Raw genomic sequence first — 15,000 nt, 5'->3', positions numbered from 1 at the left:
GTTCAGCTTCGGCAATATCAAAGAATGTGTTTTTCATGCCAATAAAGCCCTTGGTTGGCATGAAAGAATGGATTGAGAAAGAGAAAAAGGGATGGACAGAGGGAGAGAGAGTGAGACCAATTGGGAAAGAGAGAGAGACAGAGAGGGAGAGAGAGAGACAGCGAGAGAGAAAAAGAGGGAGTGAGATATATAGAGATATAGATATGAGGATGAGATGGAGAGATAGAGCTCGGGGATTGGGGAGGAATGTTTCCTGGTCGTTTCTGTTTGTCTAGATGTCTGTCCCTCTGTCTGTCTGTCCGTTTTTCCCACACAGGTTAATGATTCCGATTATGCCTCATGTTGTGAGACAACCACATTCTCTTTGGGAGTCAGAACATGACGGTCTCACCTCGTTTGGTCTAGCTTCTCCGGGGTGAATCAGCCGATGGTGTCATCATGTCACTACACGCTCGCTAGCGTTTCTGTACAAACAAGCTGGAGACATTGCCTTTGGTCTAAACATGTTTCTGCTGTAATTTTCCCTATGATTCATAATGCTGAGACTTCTGAATCCATTCACATTTAGTCTTGTAGCAGCAGAGGCCTTTATCCAAAGGGATTTACGTGAAGTGAGGTCAGGACAATCCCAGTGTATGATCAACATTCACACAGCTCAGGTGAAAGGCTGCTGTGGGAAGAGGTATACAGGTATCCACAGGAGTCACTATATTGTTGTTGCGATGGTATGCAGTAGTTGGATAGCTTCTTGGATTATTTGTAAGGCGTGTTCTAACAATTCAACAATCGCTAAATCAACACACAACTCAACAAGGGTCACGAGTCGATGGGAGATTAGCAACAAGGATACAAAAGTACAAGACAACTCCACAACTCCAGGTGTGTCACTACTCCAGTAGCACCACACCGCCTGACGTCTGTCCACTGAGCTACCCTGGGAATGGAACCCACAACCCCCCCCATGTTACCATGTCAGTGCCTGGCCTCACACTGCATCCCATCGTCCCACACGCTGAGACAATGGGACCGGCAGAGGGGGGGGGGGAGGGAGTGTGGGCCTAAGGTGTGGCCGTATTAGCAGAAGGAGTACCGGAAGCTGGTAGGCCGATAGCCACCTGTACTCCCTAATTCGTACACACACCTGCCTTATGCAAACCTACCGTCACCTGCTGCCCAACACACACTCCTCACACCACATGGTTTGATTTGTATTTCATAAATCGATTGTAAACGAGGTGCGCTTGATAGAACCAAGGTTGTAACAACGGGAATAACAGGCAGGTCATAGGGATGGAAGAAAAAGTTTTCACACTGCTGAAATTAAGAAAAGTATATTTATATACACAATATGAGAAATGTAATGTAATGTAAACAAAAAGTACACATTGACAAAATGAAAGCCATTATAGACCTTTTTTGTACGTGTTTACTTGTGAGGTAAACACGTGCTATAATATTGTATGGGGTTTCCAACTAAGATATCGACACAACTCAAGGTCACACAACTCATGTGAAGTTACCTTGTCTGCCTGTGGATCGTTGGGTATTGTCGTTTTTAAAGAGCTGCCTGTTGGTTGTGGGTAGGTGGGTTTTCTAGTTTAAAAAGAGCTGTTGTTCATAGATAAGCTGGTGTATTTAACCTGGTGTATTTAACCTGGTGTATTTAACCTGGGTGTGGGGACGTGATATGGGAACCTTGCTCAATAACTGCAGGGACATGGTCTGTTTATGAGCTCAGGGTCCCCCGCCCCCCCAGACTGCCTCACCTCGACCACGCACCTTGACCCCCTCACCCACCGTCATACTGTCACCATAGCAACCCAGCAAGGCCGGGCTGGTGTGTGTGTGTGTGTGTGTGTGTGTGTGTGTGTGTGTGTGTGTGTGTGTGTGTGTGTGTGTGTGTGTGTGTGTGTGTGTGGGGGGGGGGGGGGTATCTGTGTGTCTGTGTGTGTGTCTTTGTGTGGTACATTTATTTTCTGTGTCGTGTGTCCCTCAAATGTAGCTCTGACTGTGGTTGTACTGGGCTGCTCCCAGTAGAACCAGTAGAAGACTGTACCTGTAATGGACAGTTCCCAGTAGAACTCATAGAAGACTGTGGTTGTACTGGACCAGTAGAACCAGTAGAAGACCGTGGTTATACTGGGCAGCTCGCTTCGTGTGCTCCAGCAGGTCAGGGTTGACAACTGATCCTTGCGTCGCTGTTCTGTAACTCCTCCCTGTGTGTCAATAAAGTTTGTTGAGTCAAACCTCCTGGTGATGCTCTGCTCTCCTCACTCCCCACCGCAGCCCCCGCCGCCACAGCAGCATCCAGCTCCACGCCACCGCGTGAGCGCGCGCCCGTCTGTCCGTCCGTCTGCCCGTCCGCCCGTCTGCCCGTCGCCATGGACACCAAGAAGCACAGCGTGCTGAGCAACATCCGGAGCAAGACGCGCCCGCTCATCTCCCACCTGCGGCGTCACCGCCACAGCGACAAGCGCGTCCTGAGCTCGTCCAACCCCAACGTCTCCGTCACCGACGGCCCCGCCGCCGCCGCCGCGGGCCACCAGCCCCCGGAGCAGCACTCCCCCGTGTGGAGCTCCAGCAGCCCCTCCTCCAGCAACCCCTCCAGCCCGCTCAGCCTGTACCCCCACGGGGACTCCCCCCACCCCCCCGGCAGCAGCAGCAGCACCCTGGCCCTGGGTGGTGGTGGTGGTGGTGGTGGTGGTGGTGGTGGGCGGGCGACGGAGCGAGTCGGAGCGGAGGAGGATGGAGAGGAGGCAGAGGGGGAGGGCGACGGGCTGAGGATGGAGGTCATGCATACCCCCAGCGGGGATGGACCCAGCGACGGCCCGTTTCCATGGCCGCAGGTACGTCTTCCGGCTACTGCTAAGGCTAATGCTAACAACGCTTTCAACCCCGCTGCGACTGGGCGTTAGAGAGTTAGATGGTTATACGATGAAAGATGGTTTGCATACTATTTTGTACGTCTATTGACTCAGTTAGCAGACGCTTTATCCCATCAACTTGAGAGGATGGTCATTAAGGAAGCATCTCGCTGTAGGAGGCCTGGGAACATGGAGGATCCAACCCTATTATCACTCTAACCACTGCTCTAAACCACCCCACTGTAATGTGCACAACTTACTAAATGTAACGTGATACAACGGCCCATATTTGTGTATTTAGCTCCAGAAGGCCTTGTTTGTCCTCTTCATTCTTATCCTCATCAGGGTCACACACACACACACACACACACACACACACACACGCACGCATGCATGCACGCACACACACACACACACACATACACACGCACATACGTACACGCACACACACACACACACGCACACACACATGCACATACGTACACGCACACGCACACGCACACACTAAACACATGTGTGTGTTTAGCCTGAACACCTGAGTTGTTCGCCAAACAACGGTTAGCGTCCGGGCGTTCATGTGAAGAGCTGCTAACCTTTACGTTATGAACCTGTGTTAGTCCCATGATTTCCCCAGAACACGGACCGCTAACCAAACAGCTTCCGACCCCTTAAAGGTCAGAGATGAGACTCAAGACACACGTATGATTGACATGTGTCAGCTGACACGGAACGCTGACACGAAGGTCCAGACGCAAAGAACAGACGGGCTACTTCCTGTCAGCACCACCGCCCACCAGCCCCTAGAACTGACAGCATTAGCATAGCCGGGCATTGCATAGTGTTTGTTGTAGAGTGGGATACTCGAAACCTGACCACTAGGGGCAGTAGTGCCATTCCTAACCTACCACTAGCTCTCCTGAGCTAGCCAGTTGATAGATAGTTGGGAGAGCCACGTTTTAGGGTTGACGATAAATTAGTAAAGAGTAACGTCTGTACACCCAATATACTACAGTGTTGCATATCTGAGCCTCGCTTCAGAGCTAGTGTTAGTAAAGTGTTATGAACACAGAGAAAATGAATACAACAACAAATTAAAGCAGTTCCCCAATCATGAAGTGTGTTTTTAATGCATGCTGGGTATGAATGATTGAAAGTTGTGCTGTCTGGGAATGTTGTGTGTCTGGAACATACGTGCACAGGTATAACATTTTCAAGTATGCAGGGGAACAGCAGAACCACAAGAGAGAGAGTGAGAGAGAGAGATAGAAAGAGAGAGGGAGAGGGCGAGAGAGAGAGAGGAGAAAGGAGGGACAGGGTTGGGGACTTGGAGTTAGGTGATGGTTGAGGTGGGGGGGGGGGTGGGGGGGGGCGGTGTTGGAGGAGGGGGTCCCTGGGTTCTGAGGGATTCTCACTAACCCCCTGCTAGGAGTTTCCATGGAGACCTGATGAAACAGCCCGGGAGGTGGAATGTTCCTGGAGATATTAGTTTTATGCTTTGATGTGTTTGATGTGGTAGATTAATGCTCATTCTCTTCTCGTCCTCTCTCCTCTCCTCTCCACTCCTCCTCTCCACTCTCCTGTCCTTCTCTCTAACCTCCTACCCTCTCCTCTCTCCTCTTCCTCTCCTCCTCTCTCTCCTCTCTTTCCTCTCTCCTCTCCTCTCTCCCTCATCTCTCCCCTCCTCTCTCCTCTCTCCTTTCCTCTCTCCCCTCCTCTCTTCCCTCCTATCTCCCTCCTCTCTCCCCTCCTCTCTCCCCTCCTCTCTCTCCTCTCTCCCTCCTCTCTCCCCTCCTCTCTCCTCTCTCCCCTTCTCTCTCCTCTCTCCCGTCCTCCCTTCTCCCCTCCCCTTAGAACGATGAGGACCAGCAGATATACCGGGATGCTGAGGAACAGCCGGTAAGTTCTCTCCTGTCCTCGTAGAAGCTTCTAGAATCTGGTAGACCGTAGCTGGTAGCTTGTGGACAGCTTGTGTAGAAGCTTGTAGAATCTGGGAGACTGTAGCCCAGAAACATGCTGATAGTGTGTGACATGATGGGACCATGTCTGCTAGCACACATGGTCACTTTTCTTAGGTCTGCTTCTCTTATGTTTGTTTTGTACTACCTGTTACTACCTGCAGGCCTTTATATTATATGTTACTATCTGTAGGCCTTTATATTATATTTTACTACCTTTTCGCCTATCAAAACAGCAATACTAAAATCAATAAATGAAATAACATGAACATAATAACATATATAGCATAGTTCATGTTACCATCTTATATGCAACATGTATTCATGTAATGACATTGCATTGCATTTACAAATCTATTTACAAATCGTGCCTGTGTCTGTCTGTCTGTCGGTCTATGTGTGTGTGTGTGTGTGTGTGTGTGTGTGTGTGTGTGTGTGTGTGTGTGTGTGTGTGTGTGTGTGTGTGTGCGTGTGTGTGTGTGTGTGTGTGCGTGCGTGCGTGCGTGCGTGTGTGTGTGTGTGTCCAGGGTGACATGGTGGTGGAGGCCTCAGGTGTTCCCAGCTGCTCCAGTTCTTACTTGCTGTCCATCAACCTGAGGGAGGGCCGCAACCTGGTCATCAGAGACCGCTGTGGTAGGAGACACCACCACCTCCTAGAACCTTCTGGAACCTCCTAGATTAACTTCCCTAACTTCCCACTATGGAACCGAATTGCGGACTGCATATAATATTTATCCTACGTAAATATTCAGAAATATACGTGCTTCAGTACATTACTCACTCTTCACGAACGCATTCTTTATCGTGGCGTGCTATGCGGTCGCGCGCAACAAGCTCTGACGTAGCCCTGTACACCTAGTGACTCTAGGACCCCACGGCGCTACCTGGGCTGTCCCAAATGCCTGAACAGAAATAACGATATATATATATACGCATTATATACGTAATACAATAAACAAACTAATAGGGAATTTACAACAGTTATCCTTATCATTAAAGCATCATCATTACACCATAATCATCATAATATCATCATCATCATCATAACATCATCATCATTACACCATAATCATCATAATATCATCATCATCATAACATCATCATCATTACACCATAATCATCATAATATCATAATCATCATAACATCATCATCATTACATCATCATCCTCGTCATTACAATCTGCTCATCTGGCCAAAAAATAATGAAGAGGAATAAAAAAAGTATTGTTTGTTTGTTTTTGACATTTCTATTGGTGTTGTGCGTTGCTCTGGTCATAATGGGTTTGTTCTTCTCCAGGTACCAGCGACCCGTACGTGAAGTTCAAGCTGGAGGGGAAGACCTTCTACAAGAGCAGGGTGATCTACAAGAACCTCAACCCGGTGTGGAACGAGTCCTTCGTCCTGCCCATCAAGGACCTGGAGCAGGTCCTCCACATCAACGTGAGTCTGCTGCCCCCTGCTGGTCGGACCCGGATGGAGCAGTCAGTGAGACCCGAATCAGGAACGCATGACTTTGTGTTTGGGATTCTTTGTATGGTATTTGGTGAATGCTTTCATCCTGGTCCGACTGTACCGTGTCTGACCATACTGTGTCTTACCATGACCCTGTCTTACATACTGTGTCTTACCATACCTTGTCTCACCATAATGTGTCTTTGCATAACCCCGTCATACCAAAACCCTGTCTGACCATACTGTGTCTGACCTGTGTCTTAATGCCGGCTCTACCCGTTGCGCTAGGGACAGTATTACTAACTGGGTAAATGCGAACACTTTATCAAGAACAGAACCAGAATGTGTTTTGTGGCCAGGTAGTTTGCGGTCACTAGGAGTGTTGCCTTCAGTGTTTTTCCAGCAGAGTGTAAGACAGCTGGTCCTGTAGTTCTGTTGTCCCTACCCAGAATGCTCTTTGATTCTGTGCGTTGACATTGTGTGAGGGTGGGGTTGCTCCGTGATGCTAGGTGTACGACCGCGACCTGACCACAGATGACTTCATGGGCTCGGCCAACGTCCTGCTGAGTGAACTGGAGATGAACAAGTGAGTCATATCTCTTCCTCTTTTTATGGGGTATTTTTTTTATCAAGAATGATTCTCTTATACATTTACTAATAAAAAAGGAATGAGTAATTATAACATATAAACAATGTTGATTATAATTCAAGTTATTATTGTTATTACTATAGAATATACAGGACAGGACAGTGGAGAGAGACAGGACAGTGGAGAGAGAGAGAGACAGGGTAGTGAAGAGAGACAGGACAGTGGAGAGAGAGAGAGAGACAGGACAGTGAAGAGAGAGAGAGACAGGGTAGTGTAGAGAGACAGGACAGTGAAGAGAGACAGGACAGTGGAGAGAGAGAGAGACAGGGCATTGAAGAGAGACAGGACAGTGAAGAGAGGCAGCACAGTGTAGAGAGACAGCACAGTGAAGAGAGACAGGACAGTGTAGAGAGACACACAAAGAGAGTGCGAGTAGCCCAGGACCGCCGGTAGGAATCAAACCAGGGTAGCTCATAGCTAGCAGGCGTGTCACCTCAGCCCCTCAAGGGGCCGAGCTCCCAGTAAAGTGGCCCTCCGGCCGGTGTCCCCTCCCCAGGAGCAAGGAGCTGAGCCTGGCCCTGGATGACCCCAACAGCCTGGAGGCCGACATGGGGAGCCTGCTGCTGGACATGAAGCTCTCTTGCCGGGAGGCCGACGGCAACTCCGCGTCCGTAAGTCGACCCTGGGGTCAGAGGTCACCGGGTCCATATTTTCACTGTGCCCGTGGTGTCTCTGTGTGTGTGTGTCTGCCCAACAAAGTGTGTGTTTTTGTGTGTCTTTGCATGTAAGTGCGACTAATTGCATGCATACGCATTTGCTTCGTGTTCGTGGGTGTGTGTGTGTATGCGTTTGTGATTGTGTGCATGCACGTGTGGCTTTCTAACCAGCATGTCATTCTGTTGTGCACCTAACATGCATGCTCCCTGCAGCGCTGGCCTCACAAGCGAAAGAGGAACTCTTTGGTAAGACCACACAAACACACACACGCACGCTCGCACGCACACACACGCACACACATCCACACACAGAACACACGCACAACCCCAACCTAAACATGGTTCTGAAGGGGATCATGTACACATAAAGTAGGGAGGATGGAGGAGAGGCTGCTCTGATGTAATTGCTGATCTCCTCTCTCGTCTCGTCTTGTCTATTGTCTCTTCTCCTCTCTGCCCTCACTCTGCCTCCTCTTTTCTACCTCACCTCCTCTCCACCCCTCACCTCTCCCCTCCCCTTCTCCTCTTCCGCTCCACCCCTCCTCCTCCCTCTCCTCCTCCCGTCTCTCCTCCTCTGCGCAACCCCTTCTCCTCCCCCTACTCCCATCCTCCTCCTCACCTCCTCCTCTCTCTCCTCCTCCCCTCCTCTCCTCCTCCTCCCTCTCCTCCTCCCTCTCGTCCTTCTCCCTCTCCTCCTCCCCTCCTCTCCTCCTCCCTCTCCTCCCTCCCTCTCCTCTCCCAGTCTGCTATCGCCCACAGCGCGCGTCTGGCAGAGTTGTTGAGGAAGGGCCAGCTGTGGACCAGCGTGGTGGTGGTGACCCTGGTGGGGGCCAGGGACCTGGAGGTGGACAGCCCCGGGGACTTATTCGTCCGCTTCCGCCTTGGAGACCAGAGACACAAGAGCAAGGTGCTGAGCAACACAACAAGATAAACGCGCTGAGGAAGAGACCTTCTACAGAGCATGAAAAGAGAGAAAGAAAGGTTTAGGTTATAAGGACATGACGAGGGGATTTGGTGCTGTCTAAGGTGCTCTGCTCCACGATAGAAAGTAATAAAAATAGAGAATAGAAATAGAAATAGAAAACATATGAACACAAAAATATAAGCAAAGAAAATAACAAACGATCAGTTTGTCTTTTCAAGTCGACAATCTTGACTGTGTTCACCAATTTGGTGCTTTTTACTGATTTGGTTTTACTTATATTTAGTTTTATTCGGCACATGCTTCTTGTGTCCCAATGTGGATACAGTTCCAATGGTTGGCGTCAGTACAATACCAAATAACGTTGGCGCCTTTTTCGACCTCGTGTTTTTAAACTCCCACAATGCCTTTCTGCAGAACCACTTCAAATCGCCCAATCCCCAGTGGAGGGAGAGGTTCAGCTTCAACCAGTTTTCTGACACTACGGGGATCCTGGAGGTGGAGCTGTGCTCCAAGCTGGGACTCCGCAACCAGGAGATACTCACATCGTAGGTCCTCCTCCGGTCCTCCAGCTCACTCCTCTGGTCCTCCAGCTCACTCCTCACCTCCTCCATCTCACTCCTCACCAGGAGACACGCCTCACATCCTCCTTCTCACTCCTCTCCTCCTCCATCTCACTCCTCCTGTCCTCCATCTCACTCCTCAGCTCCTCCAGCTCACTCCTCTGCTCATCCCGCTCATTCTTCACCAGGAGACACTACTCACCTCCTCCATCTCACTCCTCACCAAGAGACACTCCTAACCTCCTCCATCTCACTCCTCACCTCCTCCTTCTCACTCCTCACCAGGAGACACTCCTAACCTCCTCCATCTCACTCCTCACCTCCTCCATCTCACTCCTCACCAGGAGACACTACTCACCTATTCCTTTCTCTCCTCACTCATTCAAATACACCATTATCTCCTCCTCTCTCTCACTCCCTCAGAGCAAGAGACCATGACATCCTGATCACACATGCACAATGTTTTTCTTCCATGTTTGTGTGTGTGTGTGTGTGTGTGTGTGTGTGTGTGTGTGCTTATGTGTCTGCATGTGTGTGTGCGTGTGTCTCTACAGGTTTGAGGTGGACATCTCCAGCATACCCATGAACACCAACCAGCAGTTCAAAGCCAAGCTGGACCAGTACGGCGGCCACATGCTCTTCCTGGTGTCCCAGCGCACGTGCAGCGGCGTGTCCATCTCCGACCTGTGCGCCGCGCCGCTGGCCACCGGGCAGGAGAGGGAGAACCAGATGGAGAAATACGTGAGTCTGCGTTCTGTCTCCTGTAGCCGCCGTGGAGGTCATCACTATGACAATGTCAATTAGTTAATGCTTGATTCAATTCAGCAGAAACACACGGAAGAGGATTAGGGCCACATTTTAATGTGGCCCTAGTTCTGAGATTCAAGTCAGAATTCTGACTCTAATGTCAGAATTCTGAGTTCTGATTTTAATCTCAGAGTTCTGAGATTAAAGTCAGAATACTGATTTTAAATTGAGATCACATGTGGCCTTAATCCTCTTCCGTAAAAACACACGCCTCTAGTCCATAGGGTTAAATGATTGATTTGATTTGATAGTTCAAAGGTCAAGACCAGAAATAGAAGTAGGCCTCATATTCTTCCCCTTCAAACGCCTCGACGCCACTACAATATTAATAATGATAATCTGAATAATTCAAAGGAAAACACGTGTGGTGTGGTGATGGGGAAGAGGTCCTCAAGGGTTCCTTTAGTCCTAGTCAGTGACGGACTGGACGGTCTGGCATTTGGGCAGATGCCAGAAGGGCTGCGGCCTCTCGTGGGCCGTTTGGGCCGGCCAATCACGGAGCGGCATGGTTGTCGGGATCGCGCGGCCCCACTGTCGCGACGGCGGCCCCGCATTATCTATTCACCCCCCCCCCCCCCCGTCAACAATCCTGTCGTCGTCCCCCCGTCAACAATCGTGTCCGCGCGCAACCAAACCCCCCCCCCCCCCCCCCCCCCCCCGTCAACAATCCTGTCCGCGACAAACCCCACCCCCGTCAACAATTACACCCGCGGCCTGTTATAATGTGCAAATGCCAGGGCCTTTTTTTGATCCCAGTCCGTCACTGGTCCTAGTGGTGGGGCTGTGGGGGACGTAAGACCTACAACGTCTGAGAAACTGCTGCTCTACTCCGATACGTAACCCAGAATCACGAGGTGTGTTCAAACCACTGCTGTGGTTTGCCGTGTTGTGTGTGTGTGTCCGCAGTGGCTGAAGAAGTCCTTCGAGAACCTGGGAGACATCGGCTTTCTCCAGGTGAAGATCCTCAGGGCCTCTGATCTCATCGCTGCCGACCTCAACGGTACAGAATGTCTTCTCCACCTCTCAAACTCTCCTTCTCCCAGGAGCACGTGGACACCAGCCTTCTGAACTCTGTTCTCTGTTGTTTCTTCTCCAGGAAAGAGTGATCCGTTCTGCGTTCTGCAGCTAGGGAACGACCGGCTGCAGACCCACACCATCTACAAGACCCTGAATCCTGAGTGGAATAAAGTGTTCACCTTGTACGTCTGGCCGGAAGGCTCGGTAGTTGATCAAGCCCCTTCTATCCGCAGTGACTTACTTTTTTAGATGGATATCATTGGCGGGTAGGGGGAAGGCATCTTGCTCTAGGAGGCCTGCTGATAGTAGGACTACGGACATTGGGGTTGGAACCAAGAATGATTTAATTTCAAATACACAACAGTAAAAAGCAGATATGGGTGGCTGGTATCTAAGGCATCCTAGAGCAAGATGCTTACAAGTAAACCGTGGATATTGGTGTTCAAACCAAGAAGCTTTTATCTGGGATTCAAACCCCTTCACTACTAGACCATTGTGTGCTTGTGGTTCTGCATGTTATGAAGATTATGACGACGTTGATGGTATTGTGATCAACCATGGTTGTGAGGATGATAGTCAGGTTGCAATAATGGTGTTCTTGTGTTGTTATTGTTGTGTGGTTGTTGTCAAGGATGTTTACATGTGTTTCTGTTCCTCTTAAGTCCCATCAAGGACGTCCACGAAGTTCTAGAGATTACTATTTTCGACGAGGACGGAGACAAGGCACCTGACTTCCTGGGGAAGACTGCCATACCCCTCCTAATGGTACGCCCACCACTTAGCACGACTAAATCATGGTCTAGCCAACACTTAGTCCAGCTAACTCATAGTCCAGCTAACATATAGTCTGGCTTACTCTCAGTCCAGCAAAAACTATGGTCGGTTTGTGAGAGACGTCCTTCCAGTTTCCAGAACAGTTTGATGAACTCCAGAACTATTGAACAGTGCAGAACAATTTTTGTTCTTGAAAGCAACAACGATCTGTAGTTTAACTTTCATTTACACATACGGCAGACTAACGTGTTTCCCTGAATAGTTCAAGAGCTCCTGCTGTCTGTCTGTCTGATAACCGTTCTGTCTGCAGGCCCCCAACAGGCAGCAGATCAGCCTGCCCCTGAAGAAGGAGGACCTGGGGTCGCTCTCCAAGGGAGTCCTGACTCTGGAGCTAGAGCTGCTCTTCAACCCAGTAGGTGGAGCCCACTCGGTTACCTGTACTGCAGACTAACCTTTACCACATAAAACTAGATCTTTAAATAGAACACAACCTCTAGGTGTTGGCTGGTAACCTGTAATGTAGACTTACAGTCACATCATCAAACCCCAAAGTATTATGGGGGTTTTGAGATTCTGGGAAAAATGACCATCTGGAGAGTTTGGTTGGTGGTGGTCGGGGGAGGAGAGGGAGGGGCGGATCAGGAGCAGATGGGCGTTTAGCTCATCCCGTGAATCTCTGCTGCACCACATGGTGGGGACGCTGAGTGCAGAGGAGATGGAGGAGCGGCTAGCGGCTAAACAGCTAGTAGATTAGCGCTAGCGCCGATGCCGCGGCTGGTGAGTGTCTGAACACAGTGTCACCAGTGATGTGGCTGACCTTCTGTATATGTGTGTCTATCTGTCTGTCTCTGTGTGTCTCTGTCCGTGTGTCTGTCTTGTCTGTCTGTCTGTGTATGTGTGTCTCTGTCCGTGTGTGGGTCTGTGTGTATGTGTATGTGTGTCTGTCTGTCTTCGTGTGTCTCTGTCCGTGTCTGTCTGTCTGTCTTCCTTCATGCCCGTCTGTCTGTCTGTCTGTCTGTCTGTGATGTGTCCAGTTCCGAGCGGGTGTGAGGACCTTCTCGCCCAAGGAGACGAGGTTCATTGAGGACAATCCCAAGTTCTCTAAAAAGGTGAGACCGCCACAAACGCACAAAGTCTGAATCACAGTTCGCTGTCGTTGTTACGGCTCAGAACTTAACATCAAACCCGCTCTGAGCCGCTTCCGACTCTTTGAAGGGTGAACAAACGCAGGGGCCAGGTCAGAGGTCATAGCCTATGACCACGTACCAACCAACCAGCGCCGGCTTTGCCATGACGACCTCAGGCTGGGATTCTGTATGACCGGATAACCCGTCTGAACCATTTAAATGGAGAGAAACATTCATACACGCTCACACACTCGTGTGGTTCTCCTTGAGAACCTCATATACTCTCCATGTGATTTCACATAGTTTTTCATTGGATATGCCCCTAATGTATCATCATCATCATCATCATCATCATCATCATCATCATCATCATCATCCTTATCATCTTCATCATGATCATTATGATCATCATCATCATCATCATCATCATCATCCTCATCATCCTCATCCAGATAATAACTGCTTACGCCTTGGGCGGCAGAAGCTCAGGAGAAAGAGCGGACGTTGACTTGTCCCCGAAGGTTGCTAGTTCGAGCCCCGGCTCCTCCTAGCTAGAGTGTCGAGGTGTCCCTGAGCGAGACGCCTCACCCTCACTGCTCCCGACGTGCTGGCTTGTCGCCTGGCATGGTCGACTCCGCCGTCGGTGGAGTCAGAATGGGTGTAAGTCGCTTTGGACAAAAGCGTCTGCTAGATGTATATGTTTAACTATTGATGAGACCCAGTTGGACTATTCTACCAGATCGGTGGTGGCTTGTGATGACATTTGTGGGTGGTGCACAGTACCAGGAATTTGTGGGTGGTGCACAGTACCAGGAATTTGGTAGATTTCCTGAATTCTGGTACATTTTGATGGATGGCCACTATGTAAAAATTCATTCAGATTCATAGCCTACATCCTGACTTGCAGGGCCTGGACAAACTTACACTGCATGTGCAGACCTACTTTAAGGCCCTCAGATAGCTCTCTCTGTGTCCGGTGGTTAACTGGCCGCTTTGGGCCCGCTCCAGATCCTGGGCCGGAACATCACGCGGGTGCGGACGCTGATCCGGGCTGTGCTTTCCACGCTGCGCTACGTCAAGAGCTGCTTCCAGTGGGAGAGCACCCAGAGGAGTGTCATCGCCTTCCTGGTGAGGGGACCACACATGCTCTGTGTCTCTCTCTCTCTCTCTCTCTCTCTCTCTCTTGGGCCCTCTCTCTCTCTCTCTCTCTGGGTCTATGTCTCTCCATCGCTCTCACTTTCCCCCTCACTTTATCTCTCTGTTGCTCTCTCTCTCTCTCTCTCTCTCTCTCTCTCTCTCTGGGTCTATGTCTCTCTATCTCTCTCTCTCTGGGGCCCTCTCTCCATCTCTCTCGCTCTCTCTCTCCATCTCTCTCTCTCCATCTCTCTCTGGGGCCCTCTCTCTCCATCTCTCTCTCTCTGGGTCTATGCCTCTCCCTCGCTCTATCTCTCTTTTTCTCTCTCTCGCTGTTTTTCTTTTTTTCTTTTTCTCTTGCTCGCTCGCGCTCTCTCTCAATTCAATTAAATTCAAAAGCTTTATTCACATGGGAAACCAACATTTACATGGCAACTGAAGTCTCGCTCGCTCTCTTACCCTCAGTCTCTCTCTCTCTCTCTCTCTCTCTCTCTGACCCTCTTGTACATGAAAAACCAGTGATGTACAAAAGAAGTAGAACATCAAATAATATTGAGAGGTATAATACAGTAAAATATAAAATACTAAAATACATATGTAAATTGTGTTTTCACTATATATATATATATATATATATATATATATATATATATATATATATACATACATATGGATTGTTGTGCAGTATTGTAGTTAATCAATACGATAAACCAGGGTGTGCGGGTCAAGCAGTTGCCGCGGAGACGTCTGTTCTGTTAGCGGTAGTTTGGCTCCGCGGCGGTAGCGATGCGTGACGCCCACGCCTCATCACAACAAACCACGCCGCTGTGGTTCTACCGTCCCGTACATCCCCCGACAGATACGGCCGTTTCCGCCCATCTGTGTGCATTTTGTCAGCTTTCTGTCGGTCTGTCTGACAGTCTGAGGGCTAAACAGACGGACTGACAGATAATGGGCGGACAGACGGACAGAAAGCTGACAGCGATTGGAAGAAAGTACCAGAAAGTAAGGGGGGGGGAGTAGAGTCCCAAAAAGAAGAAGAAAGTAGAGTCCCAATGGAGACCAGAGTCTATTTTTAC

The 15,000-nt window shown here is 49.7% G+C and overlaps 1 protein-coding gene across 1 annotated transcript in view; it reads left to right on the top strand.

The window, feature by feature from the left end:
• The window catches only part of LOC311356734 (multiple C2 and transmembrane domain-containing protein 2-like), a 25,892-nt gene that overhangs the window by 3,608 nt on the left and 7,284 nt on the right, over positions 1 to 15,000 (top strand). Inside the window, exons 2-16 of the mRNA XM_084476581.1 lie at positions 2,287 to 2,846; positions 4,716 to 4,760; positions 5,347 to 5,452; positions 6,118 to 6,260; positions 6,782 to 6,858; positions 7,418 to 7,532; positions 8,320 to 8,484; positions 8,917 to 9,047; positions 9,617 to 9,803; positions 10,776 to 10,869; positions 10,966 to 11,068; positions 11,549 to 11,651; positions 11,971 to 12,072; positions 12,695 to 12,769; positions 13,796 to 13,915. Of these exons, the coding sequence (XP_084332707.1) occupies positions 2,382 to 2,846; positions 4,716 to 4,760; positions 5,347 to 5,452; positions 6,118 to 6,260; positions 6,782 to 6,858; positions 7,418 to 7,532; positions 8,320 to 8,484; positions 8,917 to 9,047; positions 9,617 to 9,803; positions 10,776 to 10,869; positions 10,966 to 11,068; positions 11,549 to 11,651; positions 11,971 to 12,072; positions 12,695 to 12,769; positions 13,796 to 13,915 (2,031 nt within the window). The 5' untranslated portion in view covers positions 2,287 to 2,381. The remainder of the gene's footprint in view (positions 1 to 2,286; positions 2,847 to 4,715; positions 4,761 to 5,346; positions 5,453 to 6,117; positions 6,261 to 6,781; positions 6,859 to 7,417; positions 7,533 to 8,319; positions 8,485 to 8,916; positions 9,048 to 9,616; positions 9,804 to 10,775; positions 10,870 to 10,965; positions 11,069 to 11,548; positions 11,652 to 11,970; positions 12,073 to 12,694; positions 12,770 to 13,795; positions 13,916 to 15,000) is intronic.

This window comes from Micromesistius poutassou, assembly GCF_964030765.1.
Source record: "Micromesistius poutassou genome assembly, chromosome: 12".
NCBI lineage: Eukaryota > Metazoa > Chordata > Actinopteri > Gadiformes > Gadidae > Micromesistius > Micromesistius poutassou.
The sequence above is the reverse complement of the archived record's forward strand: the minus strand, read 5'-3'. Positions and strand labels throughout refer to the sequence as shown.